Genomic DNA, 21,382 nt, shown 5'->3' with positions numbered 1-21,382 from the left:
GGAGAGTTGAGTATTGACTTTGAGAAGCCAATGAAAGTTATATTGTGACAACCAAGCAACTATCAACATCGCACATAATCCCATCCAGCATGATAGAACCAAGCACATAGAGATTGATAGACATTTTATACAGGAGAGAGTTGCTTCAGGGAAAGTTTGCTTGCCGTTCATTGCTTCAGAAGATCAGTTGGCTAATGTCTTGACCAAAGGTGTTCCAAAAGGAAAACTGATACACTATATAAGCAAGTTGGGTATGATTGATATCTATGCTCAACTCGAGGGGGAGTGTAAAGAGACAAGGCCGAATGGACCCTAATGCTTAACACGTCTTTGGTGAGTTGTTAACTTTGCTTAAGTTATTGATGAGCTGGTCACCCACTTAAGGGCAGACTTGTAATTAATCCTAATTAAATTAGATTAACAAAAGATTAGTGAGAGAGGAGAGAACCTCATCGAACTCACTTCTCCTTTCTCTTTTCTTCCTTCCTCTTTATTGCTGTAATCAGAAATTAATATTAGGTTTAGAGAACTTAAGTTCTCTTAAGTTATTGATGAGCTGGCCGCCCACTTAAGGGCAGACTTCTAATTAAACCTAATTAAGTTAGAGTAATAAAAGATTAGTGAGAGAGGAGAGAACATCATTGAACTCTCTTCTCCTTTCTTTTCTTCTTAATCTTCTCCTTTTCTACTGTATTCCTTTTTTCTTCCTCTTTATTGCTCTAATCAGAAATTAATATCAGATTTAGAGGACAGAATCACATCTACAACCACCTCCAAAGTTTCATTAGTAATGCTTTCGTTATCACTAGAAGTCAAGAAGTGCTCTCCATTCTTTTTTATTATCCCAAGCCAAAAAGCCCTTCCTAGTGAACTCCTCCCCACCCAAGAAGAACAAACCCAACATTTTGCCAACTTGGACCTCACTGAGTCACTCCCAACCAATTTTTCCAGATCAAACCTTTACTCCACCATGTTAGCATTAATAGACATTGTTGAAGCATCTTCTCCCATCTCCATTGTACCTCCTTCAACTTCAATGCCACCCCCATTGTCCTTGGTCGAACCTAACTCCACCACTTCTAAAATTGGAAGCTTAGGTAACGTAGATCTAATCAAAGTAATTCTCCCTCCCAAGAAAATGTAATTTGCCTTCCATTTCACAATTTTTTTCTCAAACTTCCCAACAATTGGATCCCAAAAAGCATTAAACTTGGGATTTCCCCCTAGAGGCAAACCTAAATACTTTAAAGGCCACCCAACATTCCGCAACCTAATATAGAGGCAAAATTCTCTAATTCCCCCCCCCCCATCTCTTGTCAAAGTTGATTCTCAAATTGGACATTTTCTTAAATAGTTTAATTAGAAGCTGCACATTCCTAGCTCCTACCTCCCATAAGCCCTCACAAATGAGCATGATGTCATTAGCAAATTGCAATTGGTTTACATTGGCCCAATTCCTTCCAATCCTCCAACCCCTAACTAGACCACTATCATTTGCTCTAGTAATTAGGCAACTAGAAGCATTTTCCATTTAAGGTGAACAAAAAGGGGGGAAAGGGGGCCCCCTGTCTTAGACAGTTAGACACCTCTTAGCTTCAGAGTAATCTCTAGCCACCCCATTTACCAGGATTGAATAATTCACAGATTTCAAGCACCTCATCATCCAAAGTCTCCATCGATGACCAAAACCACATAATTAAACATTTCTTCTAGGAATGACCATGCCACATGATTGCATGCCTTCTCAACATCCAATTTGCACACCCATCACTTTTCCCTATTATCTTCAAATCCTTTAAACATTAGTTTACCATTGAACATTGATCAATAATTCGTCTACCAGTCAAGAAAGTCCATTGATTCTGACAGGTAATGGATGCCTGGCCTTCTTTGAGCGTAAGGGAAAGCACCGTGGCTATAATCTTATAAGGGCTTCCAATAAGCCCAATTGGCCTAAAGTCCTTTGGGTGAATAACTTCAACCATTTAGGGACTAAAGTGATGAAAGTAGCATCCAGACCATTATTAATTCGGCCTCTATTAAAGAATTCATTAACATTTCTAGAAGCTCAACTTTCACCTTTGTGTTGGAGAATCTCAAAACACACAAGCCTTACAAACAAGCCCAAAACAAAGCCTCCCTATTAACTCCTTGCTTATCTAAAGCATCAACCATTCCATTCGCTAACCTTCTTACCCATTTAAATTGCACCCTAAGCTCCCTTGCTAAGTTTACAATCTCTCTTAGAGGCTGTCTAAGTAACCATACTCCCAGGTTTCAAGATCGCATCCACCCTATTACCAACTTGGAGTCTCCTTCCACCTTTAAGTGTTGCATTCCCCATTGTTTCGCCAATCTCAGGCTTGGAGTAAGGCCATGACTTCTACCCTTGAGAATCTCCCACCCCAATCAGGCCCAAGTAAAGGGCCAAAACTCTTCCTTCCTCATTTCTAAAGACACCCCCAACTCCTGACGGACCTGGATTACCTAAGAAACTGCCATCAAAGTTTAATTCCACCCTGAACTGAGCCGGTAGTAACAAACTCTCTTGAATTACAGGAGAGTAAGGAGAGGATACAGCTATAGAACTCCAGTTTCTAATTAAATCTGCCGAGGAGAAATCCTTGAAAAGTTGTTGCACTTTCAGCTAATGCAGAATCTGGATGGTAATTCCCTCAACAAGTACTTCCTTGGATTTTTCTTGCCCTTGGAAAATCCTATTGTTTCTCTCCTCCCAAATCGACCAAAGGATGGCTGCTATTGTTATTCTCCACATTACCCTACCTCTTTTTTTTGGTTGTTGGGAGAAGAAAGAGTCAAAAAGGTTCAGCACACATGAGGGGGGATTCCACCTACAACTAAAATAGCAGAGAACCAATCCCACAAGTAAGAAGCAAAAGGACAAGAAATCAAAATACGAGTCACCATCTCACCATTTATTAAGCAAAGGCAACACACATGTGGGGGACAGCTGCTCTTGTTATTCTCCACATTACCCTACCTCTTTTTTTCGGTTGCTGGAAGAACCTAGAGTCAAAAAGGTTCAACACACACGAGGGGGGATTCCACCCACAACTAAAAACAGAAGAGAACCAATCCCACAAGTAAGAAGCAAAAAGACAACAAATCAAAATATGAGTCACCATCTCACCATCTTAAGCAAAGGCAACAGACATGTGGGAAAGGGGGGGTGGGGGGGCATGGTACCTTAGATATATCAATAGAAAAGACCGTTCTTTTAATCTCTTCCAACTCAGGATTTTCTAAGCCTTCCACTTATGATTGATTTAGTCTTTCCCAACCCAAATGCTCTAATATCCATTATCCATCTATTAGGGGGCCATGGCAGAAAATATATTTAAAATGATTCATCAGTTGGGAGAATCCACCAATGTACAAAAATCTTGTTTTTACAACAATCGATTGGAGGAGAGTTTTCTGACACTGCTTTAGCCATCAATGGAACCCAAGCAAGGTTCTAGCAGGCAGAAGGTAAAACTTTTTTGGCTACAAGAGGATCCTCCAAATGGGTCATCTTCATCGAAAAGGAGCCCCAAGGTTTCTAGGATCTCAGTTGCACATCAAATTCATTTCCTTTTCCTTCGTTTTTCTAGTCCCCGTCCCAAATCTCATCTTCACTGTTATTACAATCCATCCAATCTACGACAAAGTCGCCTTCTACCTCACCTGCATCTTCTTTGTTTCTATCATATCATAGAGTTGGGTTTCTTGATTGTGTTTTGCCTATCCAATGGAATTTCCCTACATTATAAGCTGCTGATTGCTATCGTAGCAGATTTACTTGACGCCTAGTTGTAACTTGTAAGCATAGCTCGAAGGGGATGATGATCCACTCAAGTTTTGGTGTATCACATCATCGGGATGCAGGACCACATGATTCTTTTTTTTTTTTTGATAAATGATGATAATTTTATTATATCAAGTGGATTTGAGATTGAAAGCTCATACATCCCTCAGAGAGACACGAGTTGCAGCCTCCCCAACAAGATACAAGGAAAATAAAAAGCAAAACAGATCATGATTAAGCCCAGAAAAGGTCTTCCATGTTTGCCCCTTGCTTGGCTTGGCTAACACATCCACCAAAGCAATTGCAGATCTCCCCATCCACTGTACAGAAGTAGACATATTCCTTATCAACCATTTGAACCGAATACAGAAGGATAACCTCACCCATCTGATTCCTCAATACCCCCCCACCCCCACCCCCACCCCAAATCCAGATGGACATGGATTGCCCAAGCTGCTTCCATCAAAATTCAGCTTCACAGAACCTGCAGATGGGGGAAGCCACCTCACAACTGCCCTGATCTAGGAAGAGGAGCTACTTGTTACAGATAACCAGTTTCTCCAAAGATCACTAAAGGAGAATTGCTGAAAGGGCTCTGTGGTTTTTAGCCAGTGTACTGTCCTATTCAGAACAAGTCCTTCAACAATAGGCAACTCCTCTTCTTTTCTTGGAAAATTCTGGTGTTTCTTTCCTCCCATAGTCTATAACAAAGCTGCCCAGGCACATCTCCACATTATTCTCCATCTTTTTTGGGGCCAAAAGAAGGTAGAGTGGTCAAAAATCATGCATACATCACCTGGTAGATTCCAACTACACCCAAACAACGAAAGGAGCCATACCCATAACTCCTCCAGAAGTGGACATGGTCACATGATTCTTAAAGCTCTCACATGACTGCTTAGACCAAGGCTTGGATGGACCGGCCTTGTTCATTTGCCAACAGACCCACCTTTGAATTCAAAAACAACAATGGAGTTGCTTCTATATCATCGACCCCCTACAAAGGAGCTTTACCTTTCTTCCTTAAGATTTCCAAAAAGGTGAAACCTTCCATCGTTGGTTCCTTGTTGGGCTAAACTTTCCCATGAGGCTCTATCATTGCCTTCATCATCTTCTTCTTCCTCACACAACCGAAGTTCCTCCAATGGAAACCAACCTTGCCAAGCATCTCCGGCTTGTCTCCCACCACCCAGATCAACACTCACCCCAGGTTAGAGAAACATAACCTTTTTTCATCAATTTTCACATGTCCACCCACCACAAAGTTCACCAACTCTTTAAACATCTCTGTTGTCAAAAAATTAAACAATAATCCAAAGATTATGACCTCAATCGGATATATCAAAAACTTCCTTTGCACAGCGTTAGACACCAGACTCCATTTGGAAATTATAATTGTACTCTTTCAGAGATAGAATTTTGGCATCCACCTTCAAGTCTGAGATGCAATCAAAGTGCTTTAAAACTTGAGAAGTTTTCAACCCAACTCTCCCATCCACCTACAAACTTTGTTTCTAACTCCTCTATTATTCCCCAATCAGCAGCTACCCCCTATTTTGACGAGAACATAAGTGCCTATTTCCATTTCTCTTCAACGCCATCCACCTCCACCAAGGGTTGTACCCTTGTAACAAAAATAGGGTTCCAATTCTTAAGTTCCAAGGGGCTCTCCTCATCTTTCTCAACCAACTTCTACTATTCCTTTTGTACTACCATTTCCTCTCTCCTGCCTTTGTCTTTAACTTATTAACCCACCTCTCCTTAACTCTAACCAACCACCCAATCTTCTCCCTTGAGGAATACATATCATTTGTCGTCATTGGTCTCTGAAAAACTCCTTGCAACAAATATTTCTTCCTTTAGCATTTTCTTTCCTTTTCAGTTTCCACTCAATTTTTTTTCTTGAAGCTCTTTTAGAATCCTTCCAAAGTACTCTCCAGCTGACATAGGTTGCATAATTGACAAATTCCTTAAACCATTTCATCAAGCTCGAGTCTAGGTAAATTATTGCCTTCCCTACTTCCCTTATCTTCAACCAATGCTGATAAAGTCTTGTAACTTCCTCTAACACAAACGTCTTGGATTTGACCACACACATCTTCTTCCAGGCTTCTTCAATTGTCAACCACTTCTCCATCACCGTCCCCATGTCAAGAAGAAAGTTATATTAATATTGAGATTGCTATTTCTAAATTTTCTTACTCCAATCATCAATGTTTAATATGCTATGTTTGATTTTATGTTTGCATTTTCACTTTGAATATGTTTTGTGCTATGTTTACGTATTTTAATTTGAGCTAACAAACTTTTTAAAACATTTAGTAAAAATTTAAAGTTTGCATTATCTTAATTAATACTATGTTTCATATTTTCTTGATTTATTTTGAATGGTTTATATTTGTGCATTTTTTTTATTTTTTTATGAATTTTGAACCTAGCATTGAAAAGGCACGTGCCTCGCCTAGCGCCTTGTGCCTAAGGCACAAAAAGCCAAAAGCCCTTTGCGCTTTTCTGCATCTTGTGCTTTTAAAACATTGTGTAGGTCAAGAGAACTACAACATGAATCAAACAAACACACCCATATACATAGAAAGGAAGGAAGAACAAGGGTACATTACTATAAAGGACTTGATGAAGTGACTTATAGACAAGAACCTTGGAAAGCATCTTATTTTATCAAATAAGCAATTTTTTCCACCACATCTCCCCAACACTTCCCAAGAATGTCCATACTAGACAAGCAACTTCCAAAATATGTTTATGCTTCCTTTCACCAACACCATTTTGTTAACTTCCCAAGAATGTCCATACTAGACAAGCAACTTCCAAAATATGTTTATGCTTCCTTTCACCAACACCATTTTGTTATAGCATAAAAATAATTATCTCAAATGTATTACATCAATGTTTTAAAAGGCGTGGGAGGCATGCTTCAAAACAAGGTGCCCTTAAAACACCCTGAGGTGCATGTTGGAAGCATTTAAAGAAAGGAAAGAAAAAGAAAATAAAGAAAAAAAGCAAAGAAAGGAAAGGAGAAGCAAAGAAAGAAAAGAAAAGAACACAAAAGAAAAGCAAAGGGAAGGGCAAGGAAGTCTAGTGTTATGCATTCTCATTCTATTTAATACAAGATGTCGTTTATCAAAAAGAAACAACAAAAAGAACTCCTTCCCCCTCCTCTCGAAGAGGCTTATGCCTCCTTGTGGTTGAGAGGCTTACACTGCCTCTTGTGTTCTGAACTAAGCCTCAAGCCTCAAGGTAGTGGAATGCCACACGTCACGCATCCATGTTTTAAGACATTGATTACACCCTTTTCTTTGAGGCACAAGGTGAAACTCCACTCAACATACTACTTAGTATTTATCTAACCAAACATTTTTATCCTCCCCCCAAATTGTCTCAATTATGACAAAAATTTTTAATGGTCTCAAACACTTCAACTATTGAACATATACAACCATGTATATCTTGATAAATAATCTATAAAAAAAGTTAAAATGGGGAAAACCTCCCATAAAAGCATATGATATGGCCCCCACACATTAGTATGCATGACATGAGACTGCTATCTTGGAATGTTAGGGGTCTGAGAGATGGAAGAAAGGTTTTAGTAAGGAGTGTAGTGAGAAAATTCAGTCCAGATGTGGTGCTGCTAAAAGAGACAAAGCTGCAATGTTTGGGTTGGGGTTAGGGATTTTCAGCCAAGGTCTCCTGCAGAGATTTTCATTCATGGTCAAGTCTCAAAGGCTGTAAGATGGCTAGGGTAATTTGGAGCTGTCAACCATTTGCCAAATGCTGAAATATTTGGAGGCATGGTTGCCCATGCGATTCCTAGACAAACATTGCAAACTGCTGTAATGAACCCTCAAAGACCTCAAAATCTGAACCAAAGTAGGGGAAGAACTTAAAATTTTGTCTAATCAACACATCTCTTCTTCTTCCACCTTTCCTTTTCTTCTTTTCCTATAACAAAAGTAGGGGTTTAGCCCCTATATTTTTCTGAACTTTCTTTTCTTTCTTTTTCTTTTCATAAATATGTTGATTTTCTAGACTTAAACATGAAGTTTATAATTTTCTTAGGAAAATTATGGATAGTTATCAAGGAAAGATGGTTATGCAACCTAGGGAACTACCCTAGGATATGTGGTCTTCACTTAAAAAAATCATAACTAGGTGCCCACCTAAGCGACAAGGCAACAAGGTGCCCCCTTGTCACCTAGCCTCACCTTGGCGCCTTGAAAACTACATTTGGAAGGAGAGAAACAGAAGACTCTTTGCAGATAAGGAATGGAAATTGGATAGGTTGGTGGCAGCTGTTGGTAAATCTATAGCAGATTGGGTCTTGGTGATGACACACAAATAAGAAAACCTTGGGGATAGTCTATGGGAGGTGCTGGGATTATAAAGTTGTAATTTGGACAATTGGTGAAAATAGTTTTGTTTTTATTGTTATTTGAGTTGATTCTAGGTGTTGCCTTAACACCTACTCAGTTTGTAATTTTCTTTTTCCCTTAAATGGAATTTTCCTTTTACTTGTCAAAAAAAAATATTGAAAGGAATTTAACTTCTTTTATTACATAATGAATAGAGAGTTTGAAGATCCATTGGGTAAGAAGATCGGCTAATGAGATGACTGATTCTTTGGCAAAACAAGGGGTTAACAGGGATTCTCTGTTCTGGGCAGCTTTGTAATTGTTTATTCCATCTTCTAGTGGGTTATTTATATTGGTATTTTCTTGTAGTTCTGATATCTTTTTAATAGTGAAGCTGCATCTTGAGCCTCTCTCTGAGCTTATTTGTAACAGATCCATCCTTTCCTTAAATGATTTAATTTTCAACTATCAAAAAAAAAACATAATGAATAGAAAGCTCTACATTGTTTAGCCATTTGATAGACCTCAAACTCTAACCTTAAAGATGAAATAGACTTAACAAATCAGGAAAAAAAATGTATTAATGACCCAAAAGACACATGAACCAACTCAACCAAGTCTGTATGACATAACATAATTCTGACCACATTCCCAAACATAACAGCCTCATCAGTAGGGGTGCAACTTGGGCAGGATTGGGTAGAACTTTTGTCAAAATTTGAATGGGCTTCGGCCATCTAAGGCCCAACCTTGAAGTAGTGTAAAATATTAACTTGGGCCAACCCAAGTTGCACCCATCAGGACTACTTGCTTGAACCACCAAAGACGTATTGGGTAATCATCTTTTTAGTGTTCAAGTCATGGAAAACACACTAATCAGAGAAATAAAATCACAAATCAATTTTTAGGGTAAATTACATATAGCTACCCTGTACTTAGGAGGTGGTAACACAGTCCCCCAAACTTTGTTTTGTGATAAAAAACCCCTTAAACTTCTAAGTTCTAGCACTTTGCCTGACACGCTAACAAAGTATACAGCAAGGTTCAAAATATCGCTATGCCTAATACACCGGTAGAGGCGTATCAGGCAGTATAGGTAGTTTTTTTTCCAAATCTGGTTCAGAGGGGCTGGTTTGAGGTCCATCCACCCCCTGAACCAGTCAAAACCCCAATACACCCTCTGTGGAGGCGTATCGGAAAGCTCCTGATATGATACATATCAGCCATTACGGGCCGATACGTATCGATACTTTGAACCTTGGTTTACAGTGAAAGCATAATTAAAACTTCCCTTCAAGATTCTATAGACTAACAATAACAAAAACCAAAATGATGAAAATAACCACTCTAAAGCATAAATTGTTCTCAAGGTCTTGTTGAAGAACTTTGTATGTTCAAGGAAAGTTGAGAGAAACATGTGAGAGTACTTCAAAAAAAAAAAAAACTAAGTTAAAAGGACAAAATGGTCTGATAAAATAACATAACGGCAGTTTGGGGGTTAAAAAAATGCTTAACAGAATATTCCATATAGTTAACTGACGAAATGCTAATGGCGGAGACAAAGTGCTGAAATACAAAAAGTTAAGGGAGAGATGTAAGTTCTGTGATCACAAGGTAATTATGCAAGTTTTGTGATCACTTACTGCAGTGGAAGATCAAAATCTGTGGTTGTTTCACTGAAAATTCGTTCGAAGTCTTGAATGTTTTGCTTCAATTCACGCGATAGTTTCTCATGTGCTGGAAGCTTTGCAATACTAGGATAGTAAGCTCGTGCTACAAAAAGCTGGTCCTTCAATTTCTTTACCATCAAATCCTTCATGTCTTCCTTGTGTTCTACTGACCAAAGGCAATAGCTTCCAAATTCCATCTGACATGATTTTCCACTTTCACCGCCAGTAACATCTTTCACATACACGGTAACATCAACAGCACCACCAGCCATTTTGTTCTGTCACAGATTTAAAAGAAAATCCTGAAAAGGGATCTTGTAAAGTTGCTAGCCTGAGGGGCATACAAGGACAAGAAATTAAGCTACCAACAGCACCTATCAACAAAGCATTCATGACAAGAAGTGCTTACATTTGTACCAGAATCTGATTTCTGCAGAACCTCTGGGAGGACTGGCAAATCTGCATAAGACAAGAATGTAATACATGGTTAAAGACATCACCAAAGAGAATAGAAGTCCAGAGACGTCAGGAAAAGCTCAAAAATAAAATGAATATAGGATAAATGAAAACCCAAGCACAAGCGCACCACTTTTCGGTTCAGCATTGACTTGCACGGCACCTCTGCTCTTGGTTCCATTCTCAGCTTCCTTGGTGAAGTTTTCCAGAACATCCTGACATACAGATCACTCATATTAAAAGATTTATAGGGAAAAAAAAAGGAAAAGAAAACATATAAACAAAAAAAGAGATGAACTCTGGCCCAGGAAAGAAGCACCATTTATATATATAGGTGGCTTGTCTCTTCGCAACTTCACCATTCTTGATTTAAGTAAGTAATTTGAGTTAAGAACAGATACCATAAGTCTACATAGCTTACTACAGTTAACTTCACAAATTGTTCCCAAAAAGCACCCATGGTCACCTTGCTTAATGACCTACCTATTTTGTTCATTGCCCTATGGAATACATGTATTTTCTTTATTTTGTTTACATTACAACAATAAAATAAACATTACTAAACTAAAATATTCATTTTGTTGATTTATAGACTAGTTTCCTTTATTATTTTCTTATTTGTTAGGGTTCAATGAACACACGTATTGGTGTATGTTGTCTTAATCCCTCAAAGACTTAACCAATAAGCAAGGAAGAACTCAAAAAAGAAGCATCTTCTTCTTCGTTTCCTTCTTTTTTTTTATTCTCATGAATATGTTGATTTTCTATGGCTCAGTTTGGAAGGAAGTACAAATACAAATATGTAGAGTGCAAATCCAAGTGTTTTGTATTATTTTGTATGCATTTGCATTGTACATATTTGAATTTGTACTCCTTCCAAACTGAGACTATGTTTTAATATGAAGTTTACACATTTTTATAAATATTATAGATAATTGTTGATGAAAAATGGCATCTGGTTGCTAAAGAGCCTAGATAATTACCATAGAACTTATGTTTTATATTATATAAAAAAAGGCATTACCTAGATGCCCCATCACCTAGGCTCACCTTGGCACCTTGAAAACTAAGTTACAAAAAAAAAATCTATCTCAGTAACACGGAAATAAGGAGTGGCCTTCAGAAGAAAGATTAAATAAATTAAAAAGCTTTGAGTCTTTGACTCTAACCCTAAGGCTGGCAAACTTTTATGGGGAAAAGTCATTGACCCCAAGGCTTTGTTACACAGGATTTGGAAAGGTCCCTAGAGATCAATAGGCTCAGCCCTATGATACCCAGATGCCTCTTGCATGGGTGTCATATTCTTTTTTTTTTTAATCAATAACAAGAAACTTTCAGCAATCAGAAAAGAAATTAAGTTCGACAGGGGAGATAAACTATCTTAACTCCCCCCAAAAAGGCTGGGGCCCCAAAAGAAAAACAGTGAAACAGAACTAAAAATGAGCCCAAAACAAAGAATCCCTAAGCACCATTTGCTTGGCTAAGCCATCTGCAAATGAGTTAGCAGATCTCTTCACCCAACTGTACATTATCTAAATGTCCTAGGCCAGCCATTTGAATGTTTTCCTTTCATTGTTGTAACTCCACATACCAGACTTGTCCTCTTTTAACCAACCTACTACTGCCTCTGAATCACCCTCAATTACAAGCCTCCTTATGTTCAATTCTTTTGCTCTTTGGATTCCTTCCAATGCAGCATAAACCTCGGCCTTAAAAGAGCCGCCTTCACCAATTGGTCCTGAGAAAATTGCTAAAACATTCCCATCCTCATTCCTAAAGACTCCCCCAATGCCTGATTGTCCTGGATTCCCTCTACTACTACCATCAAAGTTCAGTTTTATAAAGCCAGTAGGGGGAAGGTATCCAGGAAGGATTTATAGTCCTTTTAACCTGGGAAAAACTAGCTACTTCTTTCCAATTTCTCAACAACTCATCCAAAATAACACTAGAGAAAAGATCCAAATATTTCAGCCAATGGACCACCCTTACAAGGATTAGCTCTACTAAAGTTTCAGCACTTCTCTCCTTTTCTGAGAAATATTCTTGAGTTTCTTTCTTCCCATAAAGCCCGGCAAACAGCAGGCCTTATGCACCTCCACAAAACTCTCCCTCCTTTTCATAGGCCATCTGAAGTAAGAGGGAGAGAACGAGCTTTGCAAATTCAATTGGGGTGGGGTGGGGTGGGGTGGGGTGGGGGGGGGCGGGGGGTTCCAACTGCATCCAAAAAGGGAAACAACCCACTCCCAAATTGTTTTAGCAAATTGGCAAGATACTAAAAGGTCATAACCAGTTTCCCCATCAGCTTTGCAGAGAAAACACCTGTGTGGGGACAAACAATTCTTGGGTCTCTTGTAGCTGCCAAAACTCTTGTATCTTCCTTTGAGGGGTCCAAGAATACATTTTCAAGCAAGCCCAATAGAGACAAAGTGAAATCTAGTTTTGTGTCCCTTACAGCCCTTCTAAGACCCAGATTCCACCCAAAACCAAAAGTCGAGTTTGAAGGAACTAAGAAGGATGAAATTGGCTCATTTTTCAAATCTAAGAGAGCATACAAAGAAGGAAAATGGGTCTTCAATAGGGAATTCCCCACCCAAGTTTGTTCCCAAAATTTTATAAGAATGCTTGAATTTAAATCATACATGATCCAAGGGGATCAATCTAGAAACAAATCATGTAAGGATCCTATCCATTGTCTTCTAGCCCATGAATGTTAGTCACTGCTTTGGCCCACAATTTATCCTTCTCTAGAGGGAACCTCCACAACCACTTCCCCAATGTTACAAAATAGGAAGTAAATACTAGGGAGATATGATTTACCTTGATTGTAGGACTGATTTGTAGGAATTTGACTAGTCTTCTTTCCTAACATAGAATTTGTAACTTGTATATATACATACGAGATTGATGAATACACATAACAAATTCTTCTTCTTCCTCTGTTTACTCTTGCATTACATGGTATCAGAGCATCTAGTCTTTGCCTACCCTTTCGTTTTTGTCCTAAGTAAACAGTAGGTAGAGGAAAATTTTTGAGTATTTCGGGTCACCTCCTTGGAGCAGTTTTTTTACTCTCACCGCCCATCCAGGAAGAAGCGCCACCCACCGATCAGAGGTTCTGCAAAGTCTGGCAGTCAGCAGCCCTGCGCGTGCGTCTCACGCGCTGCCTGAAGATTCTGCCACAGTCACACGCGTCGGCACGTGGAGGCGCGTTTGTCGCCGGAAAATTTTTCGGTCATTGTCTTTTGGCTCGCCTCGTCCTGTATAGCACATATTTGTGCTTTGTTACGTGCATATTCATTCCAGTGTTTTCAACAGGTGTGCTCCGTTGATTTTCGGTGTTCAAAATATTCTGTTTATTTTAACTTTGAGATTATGGCAGACAAGAAATCAGTAGTTATGTCGGATGTTGTTCCAGTAATGTCAAAAATAACTGAGCATAAGCTTAATGGCTCTAATTATTAGGATTGGGGTAAAACTGTTCAACTATATTTGTTGAGTATTGCTATGGATAACCATTTGACTGATGACCCTCCTAATGATGACTCGATAAAGTCTTGGTTGAGGGAGGATGCTCGTTTGTTCTTGCAGATACGCAACTCCATCGAAAGTGAGGTGGTTGGTTTAGTCACTCACTGTGGATTTGTTAAGGAACTAATTAACTATCTAGAGTTCTTGTACTCCAAAAAGGGGAATATTTCCCGCGTTTATGATGTGTGCAAAGCCTTTTATAGGGTGGACAAAGGCAATAGATCTCTTACAAGCTATTTCATGGATTTCAAGAAAACATATGAAGAACTTAATATGTTGCTTCCGTTTAGAACTGATGTGACTGTTCAACAAGCTCAGCAAGAAAAGATGGCTGTTATGAGTTTTTTAGCTGGCCTCCTTTCTGAATTTGAGACCGCTAAATCTCAAATTCTTTCCAGTTCAGAGATCTCTTCTCTACAAGATGCTTTCAGTAGGGTTCTTCGTACAGAAAGTTCTCCACCTGTTCAGCCTAGTAGTGCCCTTGTCAGCCGCAATAATACATCTGAATCAGGGAGACAACAATACAGGAGTGGTAGTGGTAGAGGATCCAGCAATTATGACAGGTCAAGTAACTATGACAAGAATACTAATACTCGTGGACAAGAGTCAGGAGAGATAGTGTGGCATTACTGTCATAAGCCAGGACATATGAAGCGGAATTGCAGGAAGTTGCAAAATAAGAAAACTCAGTTTGCCCATATTGCATCCACCACGGATACTTCTGAGAAGTCTATTATGATATCTGCAGATGAATATGCCAAATTTGCTCAATACCAAGAATCATTGAAACCTCAATCTACTCCTGTTACTGCAATCGTCGAGTCAGGTAAACCCAATACATGTTACTTTAGCAAATGGGTCAACATCTTGTGTTATTGGGTGTGGCACAATTAGTCCAACACTATCACTTCATTTGTCATCTGTTCGTAGTTTACCTCAGTTATCATTTAATTTAATTTATGTTAGCAAACTCGCTTGTACCCTTAATTGTCGTGTCTCATTTTTTCCTGATTATTGTTTATTTCATGATCTTGCAACAAAGAAGACTATTGGTAAGGGACATGAGTCTGGAGGTCTCTACATCCTTGATACACAAGTTCCAAGATCCATAGCCTGTTTTGGAGTTGTAACCCCTTTTTAAGCACATTGTCGGTTGAGCCACCCCTCTCTCCATGTGTTAAAGAAAATTTGTCCTCAATTTCAGAGTTTGTCGTCATTAAATTATGAGTCTTGTCAGTTTGCTAAATACCATCGTCTTAGTTCGAGTCCTAGAGTCAATAAACGAGCTTGTGCTCCTTTTGAGTTGGTCCATTCAGATGTTTGGGGTCCGTGTCCAGTTGAGTCCAAAACTGGGTTTAAGAATTTTGTTACCTTTGTTGATGATTACTCTCGTATGACATGGTTATATTTAATGAAAAATCGTTCTGAGGTGTTTTCTCATTTTTCTACTTTCTGTACAAATATTGAGAAGTGATAATGCTAAGGAGTACTTGTCAAAATCCTTTCAAACTTACATGCTTCAGCATGGCATTCTTCATCAAACTTCTTGTGTAGATACACCATCTCAAAATGGGGTTGTTGAACGGAAAAATAGACACCTTCTTGAAACTGCTAGAGCTTTGTTATTTCAAATGAAGGTTCCTAAACCTTTCTGGGCTGATGCAGTTTCCGCAGCATGTTTATTGATTAACCGTATGTCTTCGTCTGTCCTTCAGGGTAAGACTCCTTATCATGTTATGTTTCCAAATAAAACATTGTTTCCTATTGAGCCTAGGGTATTTGGGTGTACATGCTTTGTTCGGGATGTTCGTCCTCAGGTTACCAAACTAGATCCAAAATCTTTGAAGTGTGTTTTCTTGGGTATTCTCGTGTTCAAAAAGAGTATAGATGTTAATGTCCTACTCTTCACAGATATCTTGTGTCAACTGATGTTAATTTTCTTGAAGATACACCTTTCCTTCCATCTACTCATTCAAGTCATGGGGAGGATGATGATTTGTTAATCTATATTGTCACATCATCTGCTTCACATCCTATTGAATCTGCTCCTGCTAGGCCTAAGCCACCTATAGTACAGATTTATTCTCGGCAACCAACCCCTCCAGATCCATGTCCTGCACCAGCTCCTTCGTCGTCGGATCTAGTCTCAACTGATCATGTTCCTTCGTCATCAGAACCAGTCTCTAATGATGATCTTCCTATTGCTCTTCGTAAAGGTAAGCGTAAGTGTACTCATCTAGTATCTTCATTTGTGTCTTATAATCAATTGTCGTCCTCTTCCTGTTCTTTTATTGCATCTCTTGATTCTATCTATGTTCCTAAAACTGTTAAAGAAGCCCTTTCTCACCCTGGATGGCATAATGCTATGATTGAGGAGATGAATGCTTTAGAGGACAACGGTACTTGGACCTTGGTAAATTTACCTGCAGATAAGAAGGCTATTGGGTGTAAATGGGTGTTTACAGTTAAAGTCAATCCCGATGTGTCCATTGCCCGATTGAAAGTTCGTCTTGTTGCTAAAAGATATGCTCAGACTTATGGAGTGGATTATTTTGATACCTTTTCTCCTGTTGCTAAACTTACTTCTGTCAGGTTGTTTATTTCTATGGCAGCTACTTATAATTGGCCCCTTCATCAGTTAGACATCAAGAATGCTTTTTTTCATGGGGATCTTCAGGAGGAAGTTTATATGGAGCAACCGCCTGGCTTTGTTGCTCAGGGGGAGTATGGGAAAGTTTTCTATCTTCATAAGTCTCTATACGGGTTGAAGCAGAGTCCTTGCGCCTGGTTTGGAAAGTTTAGTCAGGCAATCGAGAATTTTGGTATGAAGAAAAGTAAGTCCGATCATTCTGTTTTCTTCAAGCACTCTGTTGCCGGTATCATTTTGTTAGTTGTGTATGTGGATGATATTGTCATTACTGGGAGTGATACTACAGGGATTTCATCCCTTAAATCCTTTCTCCACACTCAGTTTCATACCAAAGATTTGGGAATATTGAAATACTTCTTAGGTGTTGAGGTAACAAGAAGCAAGAAGGGAATATTCTTATCTCAAAGGAAATATGTACTTGACTTGTTGTCTGAGACCGGAAAGTTGGGAGCTAAGCCATGTAGCACTCCAATGGTTCCTAACTTGCAACTCACAAAAGATGGTGAATTATTTGAAAATCCTGAGAGATATAGAAGATTCGTTGGAAAGTTGAATTATCTTACTGTAACTCGTCCAAATATTGCGTATTCAGTTAGTGTGGTGAGTCAGTACATGTCCTCTCCAACAGTTAATCACTGGACAGCTGTAGAACAAATTTTGTGCTACTTAAAAGGAGCACCTGGGCGAGGAATTTTGTATGGCAATCATAGTCATACTAGAATTGAATGTTTTTCAGATGCTGACTGGGCAGGATCCAAGGAAGATCGAAGGTCTACTTCAAGCTATTGTGTATTTGTTGGAGGGAATCTAGTTTCATGGAAAAGCAAGAAGCAGAATGGTGTCTCACATTCGAGTGCAGAATCGGAATATAGAGCTATGGCCAAGTCCGTGTGTCAAATAATGTGGATATATCAGCTTCTGACTGAAGTAGGTCTTAAAACTTCAGCACCAGCCAAGTTATGGTGTGATAACCAAGCTGCTCTTCACATTGCATCTAATCCTGTTTTTCATGAACGAACTAAGCATATCGAGATCGATTGCCATTTCGTTCGTGAAAAGATTCAGCAAGGTTTGATTTCCACAGGTTATGTGAAAACAGGAGAACAACTGGGAGATATCTTCACGAAGGCTCTTAATGGGGTCCGGGTTGATTATCTTTGTAACAAGCTGGGCATGATTAATATCTATGCTCCAGCTTGAGGGGAGTGTTACAGAATAGGAAGTAAATACCAGGGAGATATGATTTACCTTGATTGTAGGACTGATTTGTAGGAATTTGATTAGTCTTCTTTCCTAACATAGAATTTGTAACTTGTATATATACATACGAGATTGATGAATACACATAACAAATTCTTCTTCTTCCACTGTTTACTCTTGCATTACACCCAACAAAGCCATGTTCCTTTTCCTAATATTTCCAATTCCAAACCCTCCTAGCTTCTTACTTCTAGTCACTATCTCCTAACCCGCTCTATGGTCCCTCTTCTCCTCTCCTAGCTCCCACAGAAAGTCCCTCATCAATTTTTCCAATCTACTAGAAACCTTAGCAAGAATCTTGAACATTGACAAAAAAATAAAAAAATAGATGGGTAGGTTGGTTGGGGTTGCCCTAATCAATGTCATCCTCCCCCCAAGAGAAAATTCTTCTTCCACAAGGCAACTCTTTTCTCAAATCTTTCCACCACAAGATTCTAGAAACTTCCCTTCATGGGGTTATCTCCCAGAGGTAGCCCTAAGTAGGTCAAAGGCCAGCTTGACACTACACATCCTAAAATATCTACACATTCCCCCATCTCCCCCTCCCTTCCAAGTTCACTCCCACTATACAACTCTTCTCAAAGATCACCTTAAGGTTGGACATCTTCTCAAAGAGTCGTATCACCCCCTTCACAGAATAAGATTGTTCATTTGCAAATTGTAGGTGGATTAGTGGTATCTCTTCCCTTCTAGTGTCCAACCTCTTACTAGGTTCCTCGAATAAGCTCTCTATCAATCAACCACCCTAAAACATCAGTAATCAAGGTAAACAAGAAGGGGAAAAGTGGGTCTCCTTGTCTTATGCCTCTTAAAGATGGGAAAAAATCCACCATTGTTCCATTTACCAGCACAGAGTAGTGACAATTCCTAACACAACCCATAATCCATTTGCACCATCTCTCTCCAATTACAAAGTTAACCATCACCTCCCTCAAGAAGGACCAATCAACCAAGTCATAAGCCTTCTCTAGATCCAGTTTACATACCACTCCCTTCTTGACCTTTTTAAAATTCTCTACAATCTCATTTGCAATTAAGATTTGGTCAGCTATTTGTCTCCCCTTCACAAAGACTCCTTGGTCTCTTGATCCTGAGAGATAGTACCTTTGCAATTATCTTAGACAGGTTGTTCACCAAGCTGATTAGTCTAAAATATTTTGGTTGAGACCCTGGGCTAATTACTCCCCTTCTGTAAAATTCCTCAAACAATAACAATAGATCCTCCTCTAGTATTTCCCAGGTGTCATATCCTATCATAATAACTCAACTTTTAGTATAAATTCCATATCTAACATCTTGTCCAATTTTTCCCTTGTTGTATATGGTTAAAATAGTGTCAGCCTAATGTCACAACTCATAGAGCCTTTATAAAGTCAAAAATATTCAAGGTTTTCTATGCAGTATACAAAAGTTGAAGAGAGGCCTAGTGGAGAACAATGGAAACCTAGACTTGTTAGGCATCAGAGTATTCAATAAAGTGAATAATTGTATACATGTGATCCAAAAATGTGGCATAAAAGTTCTAAAGGATTTCCAAGTACAAGATTTGACATTGTAGAAGATGATGCAAGATACATGAGTAGTTGCCACATTATTGTATCCTTGCAAACCTGGATCACACACGGGTAAAATGCCTTACCATTTACCACTTCCAAGCCATGGATGATGCTTCTCTTTCAAAGGTGACTGCCATAAATGAAGCATTATTTAAGCATAAAAGAGTGGTTTTTACACAGAAGGGAAAAGCAAAATAGTGATAATTGATTAGATTCGTTGTAAAGTTACTTGGCTGGGGAATTTATTGACTCTAATCCAGATGTAGAAGAGAGCAAGTTGGGTGACAGCCTAATTAGAATACCATGCCCAGTAGAAGTGAGAAGATAGGTACAGAGGTCAGATTCTGATTTTTATCACTAACCACTGGTTTCCATTGACCAGTTCAATAAGCATCTGCCTAGTTCAAAGCATGTATAGATTAACACTGTAGGTATACCATTGCATGTTTGGTGTAATGAAAACCTTTGTTGCCATCAATTATCCAACTTTCTTGTCATCAATGAAAAAAAAAAAAAAATTGACCCACAATGCTTGGATGGCTAGCAAACTTTTAACAAACTCAAACCATGACAAAGATAGAACCTAGGTGCTGGCAGCTATTTAAAATTATCATTATTGCCAATGAACAGCTCATTCAGATGGCTTCCCCAGCCAATAAGGCAATGACCCAGCCAACGATAAATGGGTGGACAGAGCAGTCTCAAAGGGGGAATGTAGGTGCAGAATTTCAGCCAACAGACTATAATGTACTTATTCTTAAATCTTGGGGAGAGACCAATATTGATTAAATCTACTTTAGCTAACTTCCATGTCTGTGTTTAAGATGCCTCACCAATGGTGAAAAGAATTGAGAAGCTCATGAGGGATCTTCTTTGGGAGCCTGGGGAAAGTAAGAACGATAACTTGATCTGATGGGATAATAGTAGTTAGAAGGAAAGACAAAGGGTGTTTGGGAATTGGTAATGTAAGTATGAAAAATATGTCTCTCTTAAGCAAATTGCTTTGGCAATTCCCTGTGAAAACTGAGAGATTGTGGCACAAAGTGGTGGCTAGCATTCACGGGGGAAGTCAGTTGCCTGTACAGAGCTACTTTTTTTATAAGTGAAAGATAATTTTATTAATTTAAAAACAGATTACAAGTACTTTCCAGAGTAATACCGTATAGGAAGTCCCCATGATACAAAAATCATCTATCCTCCATTTTAACGCATTCAGCTACAGTTTTGCCCAAAAAAGAGAAGGCCTATCAGCTCCCTGTTTTTGTCTGCCAGTCCATTTGCTGTTCTTTTAGTCCACCCAAATGTAGAGTTAAATTTCTTGGCCAGTAGTTCAATAACCCTTAGTGCAAATCTGTACTTCCATGGTTCTAAGCTCACTTGCTTAGTCCAAGAAATGACTAACAATGAGTCCCCTTCTACTTCCAATTCTCTAGCTTCTAAATGCATTGCTAATTTCAAACCTTGTAGGAGTGCCATTGTCTCTGCTTGAACTGAGTCTCCATACCCAATTGGTCCTGACAATAAAGCCACAACTATTCAAGATGATTTCTGAAAACTCCCCCTATTCCAGACCTCCATGGGTTTCCAAAGGAGCTTCCATCAAAGTTCAACTTCAACTTATTTGGCTCTGGCAGTTTCCAATCCACCTTGGTCCTTCCTTTACGCATTTCCATTTGTACCTCCTTCCATTTTCTTATTATATCATTTGTTGAAACATCTTTGAAGATGTCTAATGTCTTTACCCAGTAAGCAGATCTGATTTTTACAGTTTCAATTACCTCCTCTTTAGATCTACTTTTCTCAGAGAAAATCCTTTGATTTCTTTCTTTCCATATGGTCCAAACTACAGCTGCTCTTGTTGCCCTCCATATGCATTTTGCCCTTTTTTCTGTTGCCACAGTACATTGGGTCTAAAAAGGCTCATCATATCTCGTGGAGGATTCCATCTGCATCCAAAAAGTGAGGAAAAGTAATCCCAAATACAAGATACAAAAGAGCAGGAAATCAGTAAATGAGGAAGGGTCTTACCACTAGCCAAACAGAGGATACAAACACTAGGAGAAAGGCACTTTGTTGGCCTTCTT

General features: G+C 38.9%; 1 protein-coding gene across 2 annotated transcripts in view; it reads right to left on the bottom strand.

Moving 5' to 3' along the window:
- Positions 1-21,382, bottom strand: part of GAUT7 (galacturonosyltransferase 7) — a 91,652-nt gene that overhangs the window by 60,008 nt on the left and 10,262 nt on the right. For both annotated transcript variants that reach the window (XM_088944294.1, XM_088944295.1), the window contains exons 5-7: positions 10,435-10,519; positions 10,258-10,307; positions 9,822-10,126 (exon numbers count right to left, since the gene is read on the bottom strand). In XM_088944294.1, coding sequence (XP_088800420.1) covers positions 9,822-10,126; positions 10,258-10,307; positions 10,435-10,519 — 440 coding nt within the window. The remainder of the gene's footprint in view (positions 1-9,821; positions 10,127-10,257; positions 10,308-10,434; positions 10,520-21,382) is intronic.

Source organism: Nelumbo lutea, chromosome 5 (genome assembly GCF_056320005.1).
Source record: "Nelumbo lutea isolate HS-2025 chromosome 5, American lotus-T2T, whole genome shotgun sequence".
NCBI lineage: Eukaryota > Viridiplantae > Streptophyta > Magnoliopsida > Proteales > Nelumbonaceae > Nelumbo > Nelumbo lutea.
The sequence above is the reverse complement of the archived record's forward strand: the minus strand, read 5'-3'. Positions and strand labels throughout refer to the sequence as shown.